The following is a 20868-nucleotide window of genomic DNA, read 5'->3' as shown; positions in this document are numbered from 1 at the left end:
ATTGGATGGATGGATGGATGGATGGATGGATGGATGGATGGATGGATGGGTGGGTGGGTGGGTGGATGGATGGATTTAGATGGTAGATAGATAGGTAGATCAATCTATGTTTACTGTTTTGTTTTTGGTTTTGTTTCATAAAATAACACATTTTATTTTTTTTTTATTTTTGGTTTTTCAAGACAAGGTTTCTCTATGTAGCCCTGGCTGTCCTGGAACTCACTCTGTAGACCAGGCTGGCCTCAACACATTTTGTTTTTTTTAAAGACAGGCTATCACATACCCCAAGCTAATCCTCCTGCCTCATCTCCCAAGTGATTAAGTCATTTTTTTATACCACTATGTGTTAAGGGTTGTTTCTTATCATTTCTTTTTCTCTATGATTACCAAAAAAGCATATATTCATATATGTTCTTTATTCCTTCTCCATTGACATCAACCTGCCTCCAACCATCACAAGCATACTAACTCCCCAGAAAATGGCATGGAAAGTGTTTCTGGAATCTCTTGTATTGTGATGTTCAGGTTAGGAATATCATTTAGGCCACTGTTGGCTGCCAGCACTGTTCATAAAGAATGTTCTAGAACCAAATCCAACTAAGCTTCACTATCCCTTCATTTCACTGGTGTCACCTGTGTGTGGTGCTCTACAGAGGAGGGGGAACCTCCCTGAAAGGCAGTTAGATAGACAACTTCCAAAGTTTGGTTGTTCCTTAATAGCATTTTTTTTCTGGATCTTGTTTTCATATCACAGGAAATGCATAGTGGCTCTCAAAGAGTTGTGATCCCAGCATCCTCTAACTGTAGTCACGCAGAGGCAGCTGCCTGTTAGAGGGAGCTTCTTGGTGCAGTGACCTCAGTAACCCATTTCTTTAGTAACATATGAATTGATTACAGTCTTAGTGAGAGCATGAGAGCCCCAGCCACACATCAACCCTCGGAAATTCAAAGAACTTCTTACATCTTTCAAAATATCATTGGTAGCTTAGAAAAGGCTGGTTTACTCTTCCACTTGAAGACCTAAAAAGGATGGTATAATTAAACTATTGGTATTTTTCATGCCATATTCTTTTCTGTTTTTATAGTTGTGGGGTGGTAGCAGGAAGAGTGAGTTATGAAGCTCTTTCTGCTACCACAAGTGTCTGTCAGATTCATGCTCTATCAGACAGGTTCAGGTTTCAAGCAGACCATTTGCAAGCTGAGCCATGTGTCTATGGTATTAGGTTCCAGTGTTAAGGGGGCAGGATGAAAACTAAGTGACAGCTAGGAGAATTTGTGTGTCATGTCCTCAGACATGTCCACTTTGGTTATGAGGGCCAGGTGTGGCAGGGCTTTCTTCTTATCCTGGTTTTCTGGTGGAGAGCAGTCTAGTTAGAGCTGTCAGCCAGCAGCAAGGAGCCTGAAGTGAAAGGACATGGATTTCTGGTCCCATGACAGCCAAGCTACTTGTGGCTCAAAAAGATTTTTTTAAAATAGCTTTCTGGCTAAGTAATTGAAAACATCCAGGACCATGCACAACTCACAGAAATGCCCATTGCTTTCCCTAGTACCCTAGAAGGTGACCACAGCCAGTCTCATTTTCCTAGCCCTGAACTTCTAGCAGTATTTTCTTCTGAGTTGATGCTATTACCTAACATGTAGCAAGAAAGCAGAAGGAGGAGAATGGAATGTCTTAAATATCTTATTACATTTCTTTTCTGCTCATCTAATAAATAAGAAAACTAAACTGTTACCCAGAGTAGCCCAGTCATACGTGTGCCTATGGTTACATGATTCCAAATTCAGGTCAGAGGCCACTCAAGGGAGGGGAGATCTGAGGCGTGGTTGCATCATCTAGGCCACAGGCCAACTCTGAAGTTCCTTTTTAGCAGCTTGTTTATTTACTTGCCTGCCTAGAACGGGAGTTGGGGGTCAGCTGGATTAGAAGTTACCAGTTAAAATAATAGGTATGATCTAATGTTGTATGCCACATCCTATCAGTGTCAGAGCGTTAGAATACACCAGACAGAGCCTCACCGAAAAGCAATCTAGTGTCACCAGCAAACCAGTGATGCACACATGCCCCATGATCCATATATTACATTCTATTGCATGACACCTCTGAGAGACTGAAGTCTTAGCAGCCACAAGAATGTCCCTGGCAATGTTTATAGTAGCCGAGACTATTTGTCAACCATATGGACAAACTAATTGTGACACATTTATTTCACTTTATGAAAATATATTTACATACAGTGATGGAGCTTGAAAACATTTTAGTTAAAATAATGTTTTTACAGTTAGGTGTGGTGGGCATGCCCCTAATCTCAGCAGAGAAAGGCAGGCAGATCTCTGTAAATTCAAGGCCAGCTTGGTCCTCAAAGTGAGTTTCATGATAGTCAGGGCTATGTAGTAAGAGTGAATCTTTAAAATAATTAATTTTTAAAAACCACCTGCATTAACCTTTTAAGGAAGAGGAAGTGCTCAGGATGGGAGGGTGCAGGGCAGCAGGGGCATGTGAAGGGGCAGTGCTTTAGCGGTGATGATGATAACTGGACTGTGTCAGAGCTGCCTACCACTCTGCTTCAGGCAGATCTTTGGATTAGATTTTCTTTTACTTACTCTCTTATAAGTAGGTGTCAATTGTATCCCCAAGGCCCAATGGAGAATTTTTGATGATCATCAACCTCCAAGAACAGAAGGAAGTCCCTGCTGAGCGGCAGGCTGTGATGTTAGCTACTTCCTCTGAAGCGTTCACTGTTTACACTCACTAGCATAGCTTCCATCTCACATTTCCTCCTGACTGGTCATATTTTAATGTACTAGATTTATTCGGTTTATGTATGGGTGTTTTACGTATGTGTATGTATGTGTACCACATGCATGCTTGGTACCCATGGAGGTCAGAAGTGGGCATTTAGTTCTCTGGAACTGGAGTTATGGATGGTTGTGAACCACCATGTGGGTGCTAAGAATTGAACCTGAGTCCCCTGCAAAAACAATCATTCTTAACCACTGAGCTATCTCCCCAGCCCTGACTGATAAGCAATTTGCAAGCATCTTTTAAAAAACTGTACTTTGGGGAATTCTTGAGATTATGGAAACTTGTCATTTGTTTGTTGGCTAATAAAATCAGCTGCTATTTTATACCATCAAGTGGCTAAGAACAGCTACGCTCTGAACTGTCTCTTCAGTCACATGCATCACAGGAATTATCTTCTGGTGCTAAGTGAGAAGACCCATTTGAACAACCCCACAATAAGTGACAGTGTGAAAATTAGAAAACACAGTGGTAACAGAGGCCTCCAGAGCTAAGAAAAGAAAGTTCCATAGGAAGCAAACTGGCCTTGGTTGGTAATAATACAGTTTAGTCCCCACTTACCCAAAGCGTACAGCTTGCCTCTCACTTACTTGAGCTGTGCAATGTGTGTTATGTTGTCTCCTCCTAGGGGTGGCTGGAAGTCATGCAGCTTGAAAAGGGTAAAACTCCACTGTACACCCAGCTAACTGATTATAGCTTGTCTTCATAAACAGATTTGACCTGTTCCCTTTGAGGGAAAGCACCCTCTGCTATGAAGGCCTGAGTCAGAGTGCCCCACCCAAGCAGCAGACAGCAGAGGGAGCTGAGAGCAGGTGGAGAAATGGGAAGAGACAGGGGTCACATCGGTGTAGGCACATGACTCAGCAGAACCCATGTGTGGCCCCAAGCCCAGGGCAAGTTGTTTGAGGCTGAGTTTCCCACTCCACCCAGAAGTTAGGTAACTCTTTGTCTGCTATTAAACCATGGGGACTGTCAAGCCCTACATTTAGGATCTAATCCATGGGCAGGTGATCCTGACCAACCATACAGGCAGCTGAAACATTTTGGCTGGGGCTTTAGGAATTGTGTTTCCTATAAGCATGTAGTTTGAAGTGACTCTCATCCCCACCTCAGACTGCACTTCATGAAATAACCAAAGGATGACTGTGTAGTGGTCTCTGGGGTTGGTAAAGAGCCCTCTTTGGCCCACGTTTTCCCAAGTATTGTCTCAAGTTCTAAGATCTTTTGGGAAAGGCTTGTCGTTTATATTCATCATCTTCTTCTGTAACGGCACATTCAATCCAGATTTACTAGGCCTCCTTTATTTTCTAACTTAATGATCACCTTAGCCAGACATGGTGGCACATGCCTTTAATCCCACGCTGAGGAGGCAGAGGCAGGTGGAGCTCTGTGAATTCAAGGCCAGCCTGTTCTACATAGTGAGCTCCAGGTCAGCAAAGGCCACGTAGATCCTGTTTCAAACACACACAAAAGACTGATCATGTTGGAGCTGGAGAGAAGGCTCAACAACCCACACTTGGTACCCAGCACCCATACTAGGGCAGCTTCTAGAGATCTGACTCCCCTTCTGACCTCTGTGGTCATCCTCACAAATAACAATAAGAAGGATCTTGATCACCATTCCCCCACATCTGTACCAGCAACAAGAGCTACTGTATAAGTTCTCATTCCAATAAACACCTCCAAAAAGTATTGCTCTTTGAGTGACTTATATGTTGTTTACGTTGGAAGCTTGTTTTGTTTTATTTCTGGTTTAATTGTTAAACATTTTTTTAAGATTTTAGATATTTTAATTTTTTAAAAATTTGCATACTATATATTTTGATTGTATTTTGTCCCCTCCCCAAGTCCCAGATCTTCCCCCTACTCCCTACCTTTCCGTCTCAAAAAAAAAAAAAAAAAAAAAAGCATAGGTCAAAACAAACAAAAACCAGTAAGACAAATGACAAAAAAAGCACCCCAAAAACATAGCACCCGTGTTGTGTTGAAGCCTGCTCTAGAATATAGTTGATATATATTCATTGTCACCCTAATGGAGAAAACTGATTTTCCCTTTCCCAGCAAATATCTGATGCAAACAGCTTCTTGGTTATCAGTGGGACTTTGTGTCCCTTTCTCTGTGCTGAGAGGTTTTATCTGGTTTGAGCTTATGCAGGTCTGTGTGTGCTGTCACAGTCTATGAGTTTGTATGTAAGGCAGCCCTGTTGTGTCTGGAAGACATTGTTTCTTCAAGTCATCCCCTACCTTTGGCTCTTACAATCTTTCTACCTCCTCTTCTACATAGATCCCTGAGCCTTGAGGGGAGTAGATTTAGTTATTTTATGTATGTGATGTTTTGCCTGAATGTATGTTTGGTGCCCGTGTACTAGAAGAGGATATCAGATCTCCTGGAACTGGAGTTAAAGAAGGTTGTGAGCCACCATGCGGTTACTAGGAACTGAACCCCAGTTGTGTGTGCGTGTGCGTGTGTGTGTAAAAATCCACATACTCTTAAAATAGTTCCTCAAGAAAACTTCTAACAGGAAGAACTGATTATTTAAGAATTAAATTTGGAGAGCTATTGCTACACTTAACTCTTAAAGTCTACAGGGCCAGTGAGACAGCCCATCAGGTAAGGTGCTTGCCACTAAGCCTGACAACTTGAGAGTGATCCCTACGACTCAGGTGATAGAGTGAGAGAACCAGCTATCCCAAGTTGTCCTCTTACCTTCAATTGTATGCCATAGTATAGCACAACTAGTAAATGAAGTTAAAAAGATTAAAATCAACAGTTCATACTTAACCACACCATGAGAGGACTTGATTATCAATAGTGGCTGTTGGCAACATTTTCAGCTCCCACTAATCTGATGACAGAAAAAAAGTCAGATCTCAACACTCTGGAGGCAGAAGCAAAGAAATCTCTATGAGTTTGAGGCAGACTGGTCTATAGAGTGAGTTCCACCCAAGTCACCCAGGCCTCTGTAGCGAACCCCTGTCTCAAACAAGTCAGATCTCAACCGTCTGTTCTGCTTGATTTGGTTTTTGCTCCTATAAGTTGTGCATCTTTTGATCTTTTGCAGTGTGTGTGTTTGTTTGTTTGTTTTTATCTTGGTCCAATGACTAGGAGCAAGGATTTGCAGGAGATAAGATTTCTCTGAATGTGGTTTCCTGGAGGGATGTTGACTGTTTCACAAACCTGTTTGTGTTTCCTGTTTGTGTTGTTCACAGCAAACAGCGGCATAACAAACTCTGGAGATCTCATTCAGATAGTGACCTCTCAGACCACCATGAACCCATCTGTAAACCTGGGCTGGAGCTCAACAAGAAGGAGATGACCACATCAGCAGACCAGATCACTGAGGTGAAGACTGTGGAGAACCTTGCAGCCATGCCTCCCGTCTTTGTGGAACATGTGGTCCCACAAGATGCAAATCAGAAAGGACTGCGCACCAAAGAAAGAGTCATCTGCTTGGAGTTTTCTTCACAAGAGTTTCATGCCAGTCAGATTGAAGATGAATTAAACTTAAATGACATCAATGGATGCTCGTCAGGGTGTTGTCTCAGTGAATCAAAATTCCCTCTTGACAACTGCCATGGATCTAAAGCCTTACTCCAACCTGGACAGGCCCCAGACATTGCCAACAAGTTCCCAGATTTAGCAGTGGAAGATTTGGAGACAGATGCACTGAAAGCAGACATGAATGTCCACTTACTACCAATGGAAGAGTTGACATCACGACTTAAAGACCTCCCCATGTCACCTGACCTGGAGTCACCAAGCCCCCAAGCCAGTTGCCAAGCTGCCATCTCCGATTTTAGTGCAGATCGTATTGATTTTTTTAGTGCCCTAGAGAAGTTTGTAGAGCTTTCTCAAGAAACCCGTTCTCGGTCTTTTTCTCACTCAAGGATAGAAGAATTAGGTGGAGGAAAGAGTGAGGGTTGTCGCCTGTCAGTGGTAGAAGTGGCACCTTCAGAAATGGCAGCTGATGACCAGAGAAGCAGCTCTTCGAGTAATACTCCCCATGCATCTGAAGAATCTTCTGTGGATGAGGACCAGTCAAAGGTAAAACTGCTTTATGGTTTTCTATTTAATGAAATGCTCACCAAAGAAACTACTGAAGACTTTGCTGTGTTAATGTCTTTGGAAATGGGGGGCAAGAGGGGCAGGGGAGGAGAATGGGACACTCAGCCATGCTAAGCCAGTCTATACCACTGAGCTTTACCCCTGGCCCTGACTTTTTTAAATTAACATTTGTGTGATTTGGCAGTTCTCACGAGTGAGGTGCCACAGAGGTTAAAGTAGTAAGATCCCCGGAGCTTAGGTTGCAAGGGCTTGTGAGCTGCCCACCATAGGTGCTGTGGACCGAGTTCTCATCCTCTGTACGCGGTTCTAACCACTGAGCCTTTCCTTGAGCCCTTTGATTCACTCTTGATGTTTGTAAAGATTTCCCTAGTAAATGCTAAACAATCCAGCCAAGACCGTCCTTTAAAACAGGGTGCCTTTTAAAGAATTTTATCTTTTCAAGCTTTGATGTCTGTCATTTTAGATTTATTTTATGTGTATAAATATTTTGTCTGCATGTATAAATGTGCACCACATGTGTCCCTGGTGCCCACAGAAGTCAGGAAGGGCATCAGCTTCCCTGAAACTGGAATTATAGATGGTTGTGAGCCACTATCTAGGTGCTGGGAATCAAACTCAGGTCATCTGCAAAAGCAGCAAGTGCCCTTAACCTCTGAGCCATCTCTCCATCCCCTGCTGGAAGCATTTCTGAAAGGAGATGATACTAGAAGAGAGAACTAGCCAAAGCTAGTTCTGTGGCCCCTGGGGCTCAGGTCAAAGCTCAGCAGGGATGAGGTGCCATAGTGCCACCTGAGTGAGATGGCATCTGAGAGGATCAGTTTGTTTGGGAAACTTCTTGTCCTCCTCCCTACCCCAAATCAGATCCCACTGCAAAAAAAAAAAAAAAAAAATTTAACTTCAAAATCTATACATGGTCCCTTTTAAAGTCAGTACATTATGACTACCAGTCTATTTTGTTAATATTTTATTTATGTAAGACTTCAAAATACACTATTTCCTTAGCAATGGTGCTGGTCTTTATCCTTTAAGAGTCTTAGTTGGTATAAACTAACAAGGTCAGTCTTGCCTTTGTGAGGAATCTGCCAGGACATCAAGCAGAGGTGATCTTGGCAGAACTGGTGAGCCTGGTATGTGCATGGGCCATGGAAGGAATACTCATATGACCAAGGACTCAGTAGGAAAGCTATTTCTGTCAATACCACTACACTGACTGGTTCATAAAGAGAGCTTAAACGTTCTGACTTTCCATAGAAACACAACAAATGCAACAGAAGTAGAAGCAAACGTTGTCTTGGGGTATTTGTGGAGAAGAAATAACAGATGAAGGCAGAGTAGGAGGAAAAGACCAGATCTCAGGTATCTAACCAAGGCTGGTAATGAAGCTCAGCTGGTAACGTGCTTGTCTGCTATGTATAGGACCCTGTGTACTGCAGAATAACCCCAGTACTTCAAAGTAAATGCACTATATGCGGTCCAATAAGATCATTAAGGGAAATTTTATATGTTAGAGTAAACTTGAGACTGTCTCAAAACAGACAAACAAAGCAACTTTTTTTTATACTATCTATGGTATTTCCTCTTTTGAAATGGTTCATAAGAAATCGTACATCACTAGGCATGGCGGCACATGCCTTTAATCCCAGCACTTGGGAGGCAGAGCCTGATCTCTATAGAGTGACTTCCAGGATAGCCAGGGATACACAGGGAAACCCTGTCGAGAGGATGAGGGGAAGGAAGGGAAAAAAGAAGGGATGGAGGGGGGATGGAGGGAGGGAGGGAGGGAGGGAGGGAGGGAGGGAGGAAGGAAGGAAGGAAGGAAGGAAGGAAGGAAGGAAGGAAGGAAGGAAGGGCTAGAGTGATCGCTTATCAGTTTTAAGTACCTGTTCTTGCAGAAGACTTGGGTTTGACTCCTAGCACCTATGTGGTAGCTCATAACTTTTCATAATTCTGTTTCCAGGGTCAGATACATTCTCCTTACCTTTGTAAGCACTAGGCATGCATATGGTACACATACATACATTCAGGCAAAATATTCACTACATGTAAGACTTAAAAATCTTGAAAGAGAGAAAGAAAGAAATTTAGAGATTGTGAGGTCAGATACAAAGCACACTCTCCCGGCAGGAGGAGCAGTGATGTGGGGGATCTGTTGAAAGCTATTGAGAGAGAAACTAGCAGTAAATCTGGAAATTGTACATCAGATGGCAGCCACAGCCATCTGCCCTGTCTTATACTGGGCATGTTGAACTGGCCACCAAGCACTTGAAGGATCTGTGATCACCACCTGTGTAAGTTACTATCACATTAGAAGTTAATAAGCCAGCTAGGAAAAGGTTTCACTTATTTCTTTATGGTCTAAGTCCTAGAAGCTAGTGGTACTATGAAAATATGGATTATAAAAGCCCCCATAGGTATTTGTACATTTTAAAACAAAGTCCTGAATTAAAATCTTGCTTGAGTAAACAGAACAAAACTTAGCAAACAGTGGTGTACCTTATGATGCATTTTCTGCCTCCTGCCTTGATAATAAATCCTGTTTTGCTCCCATGGTCTGACAGCACAGTGAGCCTATGCACTTGGCATCTAACTTACGTTCTCATAGACAGGTTCTCTCAGATCACAGGGTTGCTAAGTGGGATACTAGCACTTTCAGTGAGGCCACACTTTGCCATAACCATCTCACTATTTTCTCTTCATAGGCAGTCTCAGAACTTGTCAGCCCAGACATCATCATGCAGTCTCACTCAGAAAATGCAATTTCAGTCAAAGAAATTGTCACTGAAATTGAGTCCATTAGTCAAGGAGTTGGGCAGGTTCAGTTAAAAGGAGACATCCTCTCTAACCCATGCCATACACCAAAGAAGAACACCACCCATGAGCTGCCCCTGGAGAGGGTACAAGCCCCTGAAAATAAACCTGGACATTTGGAGCAGGACGAAAGTTTCTGTGGTGTCCAGCCAGAACTAGCTAGAGAGTCGGGGAAGTGTGCCCCAGAAGAAGGCTGTCTGACCATACACTCATCTACAGTAGACTTGGAAGAAGAGGAACCAGTTGAGGGGGAACATGACTGGGGCCCAGGGGTACACCCTGGTGCCAAGTGGTGCCCTGGGTCTGTGAGGCGAGCCACCCTGGAGTTTGAAGAGCGCTTGCGACAAGAGCAGGAGAACCATTGTACAGCCTCTGCAGGTCCTACATTATCCAATCGCAAGAACTCTAAGAATGATTCTTCTATGGCAGACCTAATGCCAAAATGGAAAAGTGATGAAACCACCCCAGAACATTCATTTTTCCTCAAAGAAGCCGAGCCAAGCAAGGGTAAAGGGAAATGCAGTGGCTCTGAAGCTGGATCACTATCCCACTGTGAGCATAATCCCACTGTTCCAGCCTCTGAGCTGCTGGAGCATCCTTCCTTGCCAGCTCCTCAGGACTGCCTAGGGTCAGATAGTAGAAGTAAGAATCAGGAAGGAGACCTGAAGAAGCAGAGGACTGTGGTTCTAAACCAGGAATGTGAGACACAGGCCATCCTTCTCCCCCTCCCCAAGAAAATAGAAATCATTGAGTATACACCAACAGCTACATCACTTGATCACACTGAGCCAGTAGGTGAGACAACACCCAGCAAAGAGGGTGAGAAACAAGGACTGAGGAAGGTGAAGATGGAGAGGTCTATCACTATGTTTTGTGCTCTGGATGAAAATTTGAACAGGACTCTGGACCCCAGTCAGGTTTCTCTGCATCCCCAAGTGCTACCTCTGCCTCATTCTTCCTCTTGTGACAAGCCCACTGACCCAACCCCTATGTTAAATAGCCCTCAAGACAAAGGGGACAGCCCATCCACACCCTTCAAGACAGCAGCACCTTTTGTCAGTTGCAGTACCCAGGGAGCATCTGTCAGCTTGGATTGTTTGCTTCCCCATTTCGTGGTTCACCTGGAAGGCTGCACAGAGCAAAGCAGTACCACAGACAGCGAGCTGTCTTCAGAGCAGGTTAGCTGGAAGGATAGCCAGGGGGACTTCCTTTCCAGTGGTAGTGGAATGGCACACAAATCCTCTCCATTAACTAAAGAAGACCTAAGTTTAATTAACAAACTTGGTGACAGTGTTGGCGTGTTACAGAAAAAACCAGATCCATCACCCAAAGCCTGTCGAATTCCACATAGCTCTAGTAGTGAAAATATAAGAAATCTCAGCCACAGCCATGGTGTGGTAAAGGAGCACGCTAAAGAAATTGAGTCTCGAGTGATTCTCCAAGGAGGGTTCTCCAAAACATCACATATGAAGCGCTCGGCTTCTCTTGCCAAGTTGGGTTACCTGGATCTTTGTAAAGACTACTTACCGGATAGAGAGTTTGTCTCCTCAGAATCCCCTCATCTCAAATTGCTTCAGCCCTTCCTCAGAACAGACTCAGGCATGCATGCCTTGATGGCCCATGAGCCCTCAGAAAGCCCAGGTGCCCACAAGAACCTACAGTCCACCAAGTATTTTGTAGAGCAACTAAAAGCAACAGAGTGTATTGTGCAGAACAAGCCAGTGGAGAGGCCCAGTGTGCAGTATGCCAAAGAGTTTGGTTACAGTCAGCAGTGTTTGCTCCCCAAGGCAAGACCAGAATTGACTAGCTCTGAAGGAGGCCCTCCTTTGCTACAGACACAGGGTCTGCAGTATACAGGCACCTCTCCAGGGCTGGCTGTGGCACCCCGTCAGCAACATGGCAGAACTCACCCCCTTAGGAGACTGAAAAGAGCAAGTGATAAAAAACGGACAACCAACCCCTTCTATAACACCATGTGATCCTGAGCCCACACACACGTGATTTTCTAAGAAAATGTTTGTTAAAGGGGCGGTGTAATATGTAAGGAACATGCACTTTATTGGTTAATTTTATAATATTTTGGTCATTTTACTGTTCCTGGCTCATGCAGGGTTTGGGTTTTTCCATGTGTATACGTGTGTGTGTGTGTGTGTGTGTGTGTGTGTGTGTGCATGCATGTGTGTGTTTGAGTATATGTGTTTATGTATGTGTACTGATTTGGATGGTAAGATCATTTTATTATTTTTATTTTTTAAAAATTCAAACCTCAAAAAGTTTTTTTTCAAAGAGCACCTTTATCAAAGGCAAATTGCTGTTTTTCAATCAACTGCCACTTGTCTCTTCTCATACTGCCCTCTGAGAAAAGACATGCCTGCTTGGTTGAGAGAAAGAAACAGATGGGGTAGGTGGCACTGAAGCCGGGAACTGGAAATGCTCACCCAGGCCTGAGGCGACCTGTGTGCTGAAGGGCAGAGGGAAGTCCATGCTCTCAGCCTCCTCTAGCCCTCCTTTGGAGTTCCTGAAGTTGCAGGTTCTGCTTTCCTTTAAGAGGCAGTTGAGACTCCCATTTCTTCTGATTTTCCAAAACGCATTGATCATTACAAAAAAGGAGTGGTAATTGACCTACTGATAGAAACCTACGAAGGAAATAATTTTCTCCAAGAAAACAATCTAAAATCAGAGGGAACCCTAAGTGGAATTCAAGGTCATCTGTAGAGAAATGCATTAAGAGAGAAGGTGGGGTCAAAGGTGGAAACACAGCTCCTAAGTCTCTGTGGGGCCAGTGGAATCCACACAGGTGAGTCCTGGCCCTGCCTGCCGGGTCCCCGCCTGGCGGATGACGGGCTCAGGCACCGCCTCCCAACTAAAGACCTGGAAACAGGCTTGAAAAACAGCAAAGTCAGTGTGTTCTTGTAAAATGAATACATACTGTGGGGTTTTAACCCTGTTACTTGAATACTCAGTGGGCCTTCTGAGTTTAATGGTCGTAGTTTTCCAATTGATTTCTTCTCTCTTGCTGTTTCCTCATCCTGCCATTTTCTTAATTTCACAAATTATATTTTAATTGTTACATTACATACATAGAACCTATTGAACACAAAGTTTTCTATGTTAGCCCTGTTAACACTTGATGCAAGTTTTTTCCCCTAATTTTTCCTAGGTTTGTCTTTTTTCTACAGTTCATACACAGTATTTATGTACATAATGTCACTTTTTTAATGTTTCATGGTTGATATTGTGGGTCTTTTGATTTATTCTTGTTAAGGAGTAGAGTTGCAACTGGAAAAGAGAGAGATACCAGAAATAAACTGGTAGTTTTTGGTAGAAATCTTTATTTGTTTTAAATGAAAACTTGTCATTGCCAGCTCCTGCCAAATTAAGTACTTCCTCTTGAGAAACCCTGCAGGCTCCCACTAGATCACGCTGAACGCTGGCTTCTGGTCGAGGCTGAAGTCCCAGATCATGGCTTGCCAGTAATTGAAGCACAGCCAGATATGTGTCTTTGCTGCTCAAAGTAGAGGCTCCCAGTGGGAGGCTGAGAGGCTGGGGGGGCTCAGCCAAGGACACAGATTCCACTAGGATACTACGGCTTTGTTGCTGTCCTGCCACTCTTTAACACTGGCCCGCCTGCTGCAAATACGCCCCTGAGAATAGTACAGAAAACATCTGGAGATAACCACCACAGCTTAGCAAACTGAAGAGGTCTACGACTTTGCTCCCTGTTTGCTTTTGTGGATGTCCACATTGCTGAGGATTGTCTGGGTAGGAGCCGGAGACTTAGGTTTTAATTCATCATAGCCCTAGCTGGAAAAAGACAGACACACAGATTAATGACTTTGGAGGGAGCAAGTAGTAGAATACCAGAAAAGTAGACTGCAGCCATTTTCAAGTGCTCCAGATCTGGGAGTCCACTTGCCATGCAACGCCGTGGTTGGCTCTGACATTACTGCCAGGAAGCAGTTCGCCACCAACTGCTGAAAACATGTGGGGTAGGAGTTATAGATACCTGTACTGTCTTTCGGTAGTTTCTTTAAATGTCACAGCTTTGTGAGTCTTGGATATTTGTGTGTTGTCTTATTAGGTGGTATGTATCAGTGTGTGAGGGAGGCTTGGGAAGCAAGATGGTGGATTCTAGGACACATCTGCTAAAGAGTCCTGTCTACCAGTATGACCGGAGGACAAGAAATTATGAGTGAGGAGTGTTTACATAAAGGCTGAAAGAGTGCATCACCAAAAAATAATAATAAAAGCTGGGTGTAGTAGCTCACATTTGCAATCCCCACATCTGGGAGGCTGAGGCAGGAAGATCACTATGAGCTAGATGCCAACTTCGGCTACAGAGTGAGACCCTGTCTCAAAAAAGTGGCATCCATATGCCACACATCAGCAGTGAGCACTGCACTCTCCTCTCCCAGGAGAGAATGTTCTCACTGCATCTCTCACAGCAGAGACTGAGATAAGGCCCAGCGAGGGCACTGGGGGCGGAGGGACGGACCTGGGTTTTGGTTTTGTTTTGTTTCTCAAGATTTAAAGAATGGAAGAAACCATCTTCTGCTGTCTTCCTTCTTAATTGTCTTTCCTATCATTTAACTCACCTGCCTAGGATTCTTCCACACAGGGTCTATAATTCAGCTATGCCAAAGGGTCTTGCCAGCCCTCCAAACCCCGACACTTGGGTTGTTCCTAAGTCATGCTTATGGCTAAGGCAGGTGCATAATAAGCTGTTGAAGACTTTTTACTTTAGCATTTGATAATTTCAGATTGTCTGTCTGTTTTTTTCTGTTCGTGGAAAGCCTGGACCTGACTCTGACAAACTGCTAAGCAGGAAAAACCTTGACCTCCTGACTAGTGCTTAACCTCTTGCTCAATGCCTCTGTCTCTCTTTACTGTTTTTAAGACCATAGTAGTCCTGTCAGTATGTCTGGAAAAGTGTGTAAGCACACATGTGGACACTTAGACGGGGGAACTGACATTTCAGTGCCTGGGCTAACAGCCCCAGGAACAGGCAGGATTGGAGCTATAGCCTGACTTTATTGAACTATACCTAACTGTAGGGAAGAACCGCAGCCCTTCGTTGTCTTCGGAAGCAGCAGCAGTGGGTGGTGTGGGCACAGCACAGTGGGGAGCACTGCATCTCAGTGTGGTTGCCTCTTGTTCTTTTTAACACATCGGTTCCTCTTCCTGCATCCCCACCTCTTCAGCATCTTTAGTGTTTTCCTGCTCTGTACTTTTGTCTGTGCTGCTATTTCCTTCTTTCTCATACTGGGAACTACCAAGAGCTCCAGGGACAGCCTGGGGACACATCCCAGGCTCCATAGTCTCCTGCTCCTGAGCCCAGATGTTTCCTCTGAGAGGCCTCTGACACAGTGGCTCACAGGACTCTGTACCTGAGGTTCTCTTTCAGTAAAAATGTTCTGTGGGATTTGAGGTTTTCTATTTTCTAAGAAAGCATTATGCAAAAAGTTTTAAGGGCATTTTAAAGAAAAGCCATCTTTCTTGGCTTTTTCAAACAACTATCTGTGGATACTTTGTTTACTTTGTGAGTATTAAAATATGCATCATCGCTGTGGCCTCAGGCACTGAAGCCATGGCTGTCCTATGAGTCCTCCCCCAGAGAAAATGCCATATTATTGTCATCCCTTGTGGATAAATGGGTCAGATGTGGAGCTGATGTCCATCTGTGTCCTGCACTTGCATCCAGCAGTCTTTTCTCAGTGCTGTAGTGATGGTCGTGATGGTGAATGGATAGTATGGTTGTTTGGTTTTCACTTTTTAATGGTAGACAAGGTGACATTCCGTTGTTTCAGCACCAATCCAACTTAAAAGATCATAGACTTCGTTATCCCTTCCAAACTAAAAAATCAAGCATGTATTGGACATAAGTGTACGTGTTGCCTCGACTCATCTGGCACCCATATTAGGAAAAGGCCTACCACCAAAGCAGGAAGCGGCACGCTCCTTTCCCCAGGGCTTTGGGACCTCTTGATGCCATGGAGAGTTGTTGCAAGGTGCTTCCCTACTGCTCCAACCTGAAGCAGAGGTGACTGGGCCTGGCTTCTGCTACGAAGAGAAGCAGCCTCATCTCGTGCCCCAGAGATCTAGGATGGGATTTCTAAACTGGAATCACCCCTTAATCAACTTGAAGAGCTCCAACCCCCACCCAGGTATAGGGCTAGTGCTGCCACCTGTCTTCACAGTGACGGTAGTGGCAGCGTCCTGCCTACAGAGAGCAAATACCCCAAATGGAAAGCTGAGGAACTGACATGATGTTTCTTAGTCAGTAAGCCCACTGGGAATTGATGGGTTTTATTTGATTGTGATTTGCTTGGCATAGATAAAGGTGCCTTTCCCTCTCCCCACACCTTTTAAACTTTGTTTTGTAAGACTTGTTTGAAACCCAAACAAGTCCAAAAGACTCGCACTGACTGTTACCTTTGTCCAGGCTATCCCAAACTTCTATATGCTCTCATTTTATTAAAAGCAGGTGCTCCCTGGAATCTCTGGGACCTTTTTGAGGCATTTAAAGCAGAATATAGAGAGTGGCCTCATCTCCTTCCTTAATCCTGGTGGTTGGGATGTCCCACTTGTATCATAGTTTTTATTACTGATGTGCTCCGCTGTTTTTAAATGTGAACTTGTGCGCAGATGTGCAGATTCAATGTTCTTGTTACAGATTGAATAAATTTTTATTTTGAAGACAAAATGTTCGTTTCATGTGTAACAAAAGAGAGGGCTGATAGGGAAGGTGGGGGGTTAGAAAACAGCACAGACACAGATAGACCAGCACATACTGAAGAACTTTAGTGTGGGGAAATGAATATATACACATGTACACATATACACATATGTACATGCATTTGTGTATGTGCATGTATATAACCTACCTTTCACAAAAGACTGCATAGGAAACAGGGTTACCAAAAGGTGCAGACAATGAGACTCAGATCAAATGACCAGGCTGGGAACTTGGCTGGTCAAAGAGTCACTCATGGAAGCTGTCACCTGAATGTTAGAATGAATAAACACAGTTCTTCTGCCAGCCATGGTACAGAGTGACTGGGGTGGGACATTGCTGTAGCATTGGCTGGAGTTGCTGTGTGGGTCACCGGATATTAACACAGAACAAACAAGTTTCATCACTGTGAAATCTACTAGTCTGGGGAGGGGGCTCAATGGTTAAGAGCACTGGCTGCCAGGTTCAAATCCTAGCACCCACACAGCAGCTCACAACTGTCTGTAGCTCCAAGATCTGACACCCTCACACACATGCATTCAGACAAAGCACCAATGCACATTAAAAGAAAAAAATTTTAAAGCTACAAAGCCCAAATACAATACTATCCAAATACAGTACAGTACAGCCCAAATACAGTACTATCTGTGGGAACTCTATTAGTTGCCCAATTGTCAAAGAAATTTTCTGATGTTTTCAAAGAAAATACCAGCCTACTTTCTGAATCTGCCAAGTCAAGTGCGTGGCACACTCACTTGAGTGGGTGTACATGATGGTGAAGATATGATCACCTCACAAAATATTCCAGAAGTGCTTGGGCTCCTGACCAACTAAATACATTCAGTCCCAGCTTTGTAGCCAAAGCAAAAGAACCAAATCATGTCTTGGTTATCGGGTCTCTTTCAGAAAATGAGTTTGTGAAACGAAATTCCTGTTAGCCTCATGGATTGCAGTTCAGAACTCACTGACATTTCTATGGGGGAACCAAGCCCAGTGGCTTCTTTGCCTGACTGGTGGTGTTTATTTTTTTGTTTTTTTTTTTTAAGATTTATTTTTTATATGTGAGTACACTGTAGCTGTCTTCAGACACATCAGAAGATGGCATCAGATCTCATTACAGATGGTTGTGAGCCACCATGTGGTTGCTGGGAATTGAACTCAGGACCTCTGGAAGAGCAGTCGGTGCTCTTAACCACTGAGCCATCTCTCCAGCCCCAACTGGTGTTGTTTTTAACTTTATGAATGTTTTCCCTGCATGTATGTTGGTGCACCACATGTGTGTCTGATACCTGTGGAGGCTAGGAGAGAATATCGATCTCCAAGAACTGGAGTTAAAGTTATAGATGGTTGTAAGCTGCTGCGTGGGTTCTGAGAAGTGAACTTGGGTTACCAGAATGTGCCCCCCAGCACAGTGTGAGCTAACCATGTACCTGGAATCTTAAGGTAAAAGACTCCTCCCATCCTTGTGATTCTGCACACATAGAAGCTATGAATTCTCTGTGTAGCACCAACAATTTCTGGTTCTGATCCTCTACAAACCACTGAATACCTAAACCTCTCCTGAGAAACAAGCCTATAGACACCCACGTGCTCGTATGTTCTCTCTCACTCTCTCGTTCTCTCTCGTCCTCTCTCTCTCTCTCTCTCTCTCTCTCTCTCTCTCTCTCACACACACACACACACACACACACACACACACACACACACAGAGGTCTCTGGAAAACTTCACTACTGATTCTATGTGCTGCCTGAAACTGGCCCCACAGCAACTCAAGGAACTGACTATTTTATCTTCTTGACCTTGAATACTACTCAAGACTATGAGTCTTGGGGGTGAGGGATTCTGCCCTAAAATAAAGGGATCGTCTCAAACAAAGCCCAGAGGGCTAAACATCCTCTTCAGAGTTGATCTCTCTGACCTCTAAAATATGGTCAGATATCTGTGCCAACATCTTCCCCTTGAACCTGGTGCTGGGAGTTCACTTTTCTCTGCTTAGTCTCTGACCTACCGGATTAAGCCGTGGCTCATAAAACCTTCTAATAGGGATGAAATGCCTATACTGGTGCCAATGTTTTAAATTCTCAAACAATCGCCATCGTTATTAATAACAGCCGTAGCCTCACAGTTGCCCTGAGCCAGCCTAGACCCTCATCAAGCGACTGAGACGATTCCCCCAGAGTATCTTCTGGGGCCTCTAGCAGGCGGGTCGTGGCTGTTCGGGGACAACCCCGCCCGCTGGGAACGACTAAATTAGCTGCGCGATTGCGGCAGGAATGAGGCGCGCAGGCACCTGATCTCGCGCGGTGGCTCCCCGCCTCCGTGTCCCGCTTTGGACCAAGCGCCTGGGCCTCCCTCCGGAACCTGTCTGCGAGGGGCGGAGGGAGACACGAGGCACGAACACCCCGCAAGCGCACGCACACTTACTTTTCCCTTTTTACTGCGGACTTGAGACGCCGGACTTTCCCGCGCTGGACTGGGCGTGGCCGCTCTGGCCTGGCCCTGCCCCCGTCCGGCCCCGCCCCCTCAGGTTGATGGCAGCAGCAGCTGGGACTGCAGCGGAGCCCGCAGCCCAGAGCCGCAGGCAGCGGCCGGAACACGCTGGCCCGGACGCACCGACGCCTCCTCCCTCGGCCGTCCGCACACCCCGGCCCGCTCCGCAGAGGAGTCGCCGCGTGAGCACCTCCGCCCGGCTTAGGACCAGGTACCCCTCTCCCCGCCTCCGCCACCGCAGGCCAACGGCGCGGGCGGGGTCTTTGGAGGGGGCAGAGGTCTGCGCCCCCCCTCCCCCGCCGCTATATTCGGTCCGGCAGGGCGGACTTGGTGTCTATATTTGGCCGGACAGCGTCTGGCGAGGAGACACCTAGTCTCACACGAACGCACTGCCGGGGCAGGAGGCTGGAGGAGGGGGCGAGTAGGCCGGCCTTCAGGCCTGGGGCTGCAGGAGCAGTTTGAAGGGCACAGGGATGCCCTGGCTGGGGAGGGGCAGGAAGCAGTTGGCCTTTGGGAGAACCTGCTGTGTCCCCTTGGGAAGAGTAGCAAGCATAGCTAAGATCCTAGCTCCAGGAGCTGGGGTCGTAGCACCAAAAAGAGAACCTGGTTGCACATCTGGTCCTTGCAGGTGGGGGTCAAGGACTCCCACCCTCAAGAGAATCTACTAACCAGCAAAGGCATCGCACCCAAGAGGCTGGACTAAAGCATGATATTTGTGTCAGATGACCATAGCCAGGGCTCCCCCCACCCCACCCTGAGAAACCGGTGCATGGTGAACTGGACAGAAGGAAGACCGGCCTTACACTGCCCACTCCCACATACCCCACCCCACGGGAGGAATCTGCAGAAAACAGTAGGGAACAGGCTAACAGGAGGACCTTTCCTCTTGGAGAATCTATAGAAAAAGATACATCTTCTTGAACCCTTCCAGAGATGTGAATGTGGGATCTTGAGGGCTGTAGTCCTACCTAGCCCGGCAACTAGCCTTGAGCTACAGTCCAGTGACTAAGTGTGTTGAGTGGGGTGCCTTTCAAAGGGACAAACACTTGCAAAGAGGTGCTCACCCATGACTGGCAGCATGAGGGGACCCACTGATATTGCTTCTCAAAACATTCAGTCTTGCAGGAAGTTTCAGCCCTGTGTCAGCCTGTTATCACCCCCCCCAGCCTGTGTGTCTAAGACGTGGTGAGACTCCCCACCCTTGTCCCTCATGTTAAACAACATGAGATAGGTGCCAAAAACCTGCCTCGGCCTTTGGTCACTTTGAAGATCCTTGCCAGATAATCCTACTCACTCGCTCCTCCCTCCCACAGCTCACAGGATTAAAGACCAACGTGCCTCTAGGCTCTGGATAGCCCCTATCTTTGCCCCAGCCATGAGCCGGCGTGTGGTTCGGCAAAGCAAGTTCCGCCATGTGTTTGGTCAGGCAGCAAAGGCCGACCAGGCCTATGAGGACATCCGGGTATCCAAGGTCACATGGGACAGCGCCTTCTGTGCAGTCAACCCCAAATTTCTAGCCATTATTGTGGAGGCTGGAGGTGGAGGTGCCTTCATTGTTCTGCCTCTGGCCAAGGTGAGGGATGAGGGGAAGGAACCAATTGGGAGGGCTCTGGCTGGGATCTCTGGGATATCACACACTAGCCTTTTCTCACTGAAGTGCAGGCCTCCAGAAGGGCAGTCTGTGTGGATTAGTTACTCTGTCCTTGCCAAACACACAAAGAATAGTGGGGAACAGCAATATCAGGGTGACCTGTGTCCACTTTCTAGGCCACAAAGCACCGTGTTCCTAGCAGAAACCAAGATGAGAGTTAGTGATGGAGATGGTTGGGATGCCGCAGACCAAGGTCCAATCAGACTCTGACCTTATTGTTCCCCAGTGTCAGAGACCGACAGAGACACAGAGAGAGACAGACAGAGACAGACACACACACACACAGAGACAGACATACACACACACATAGAGACAGAGA

The 20868-nt window shown here is 45.6% G+C and overlaps 2 protein-coding genes across 11 annotated transcripts in view; both read left to right on the top strand.

Annotated features, from left to right (window-relative positions):
• Positions 1-16377, top strand: part of Ssh2 (slingshot protein phosphatase 2) — a 111183-nt gene extending 94806 nt beyond the window's left edge. Inside the window, exons 13-14 of the mRNA XM_028759181.1 lie at positions 6011-6845; positions 9566-16377. Of these exons, the coding sequence (XP_028615014.1) occupies positions 6011-6845; positions 9566-11653 (2923 nt within the window). The 3' untranslated portion in view covers positions 11654-16377. The remainder of the gene's footprint in view (positions 1-6010; positions 6846-9565) is intronic.
• A 939-nt stretch (positions 16378-17316) lies between these two features.
• Positions 17317-20868, top strand: part of Coro6 (coronin 6) — a 9674-nt gene continuing 6122 nt past the window's right edge. For 6 of the 10 annotated variants that reach the window (XM_028759269.1, XM_028759268.1, XM_028759262.1 and 3 more), the window contains exon 1: positions 20274-20471. In XM_028759269.1, coding sequence (XP_028615102.1) covers positions 20274-20471 — 198 coding nt within the window. Of the gene's footprint in view, positions 17325-20271; positions 20472-20868 lie in introns of those variants that run through there. The other 4 variants (XM_028759261.1, XM_028759265.1, XM_028759267.1 and 1 more) reach the window with 2 other exon arrangements.

This window comes from Grammomys surdaster, unplaced genomic scaffold, assembly GCF_004785775.1.
Source record: "Grammomys surdaster isolate TR1022 unplaced genomic scaffold, NIH_TR_1.0 126278, whole genome shotgun sequence".
Taxonomy (NCBI): domain Eukaryota; kingdom Metazoa; phylum Chordata; class Mammalia; order Rodentia; family Muridae; genus Grammomys; species Grammomys surdaster.
This window is presented reverse-complemented; position numbering and strand designations above follow the sequence as displayed.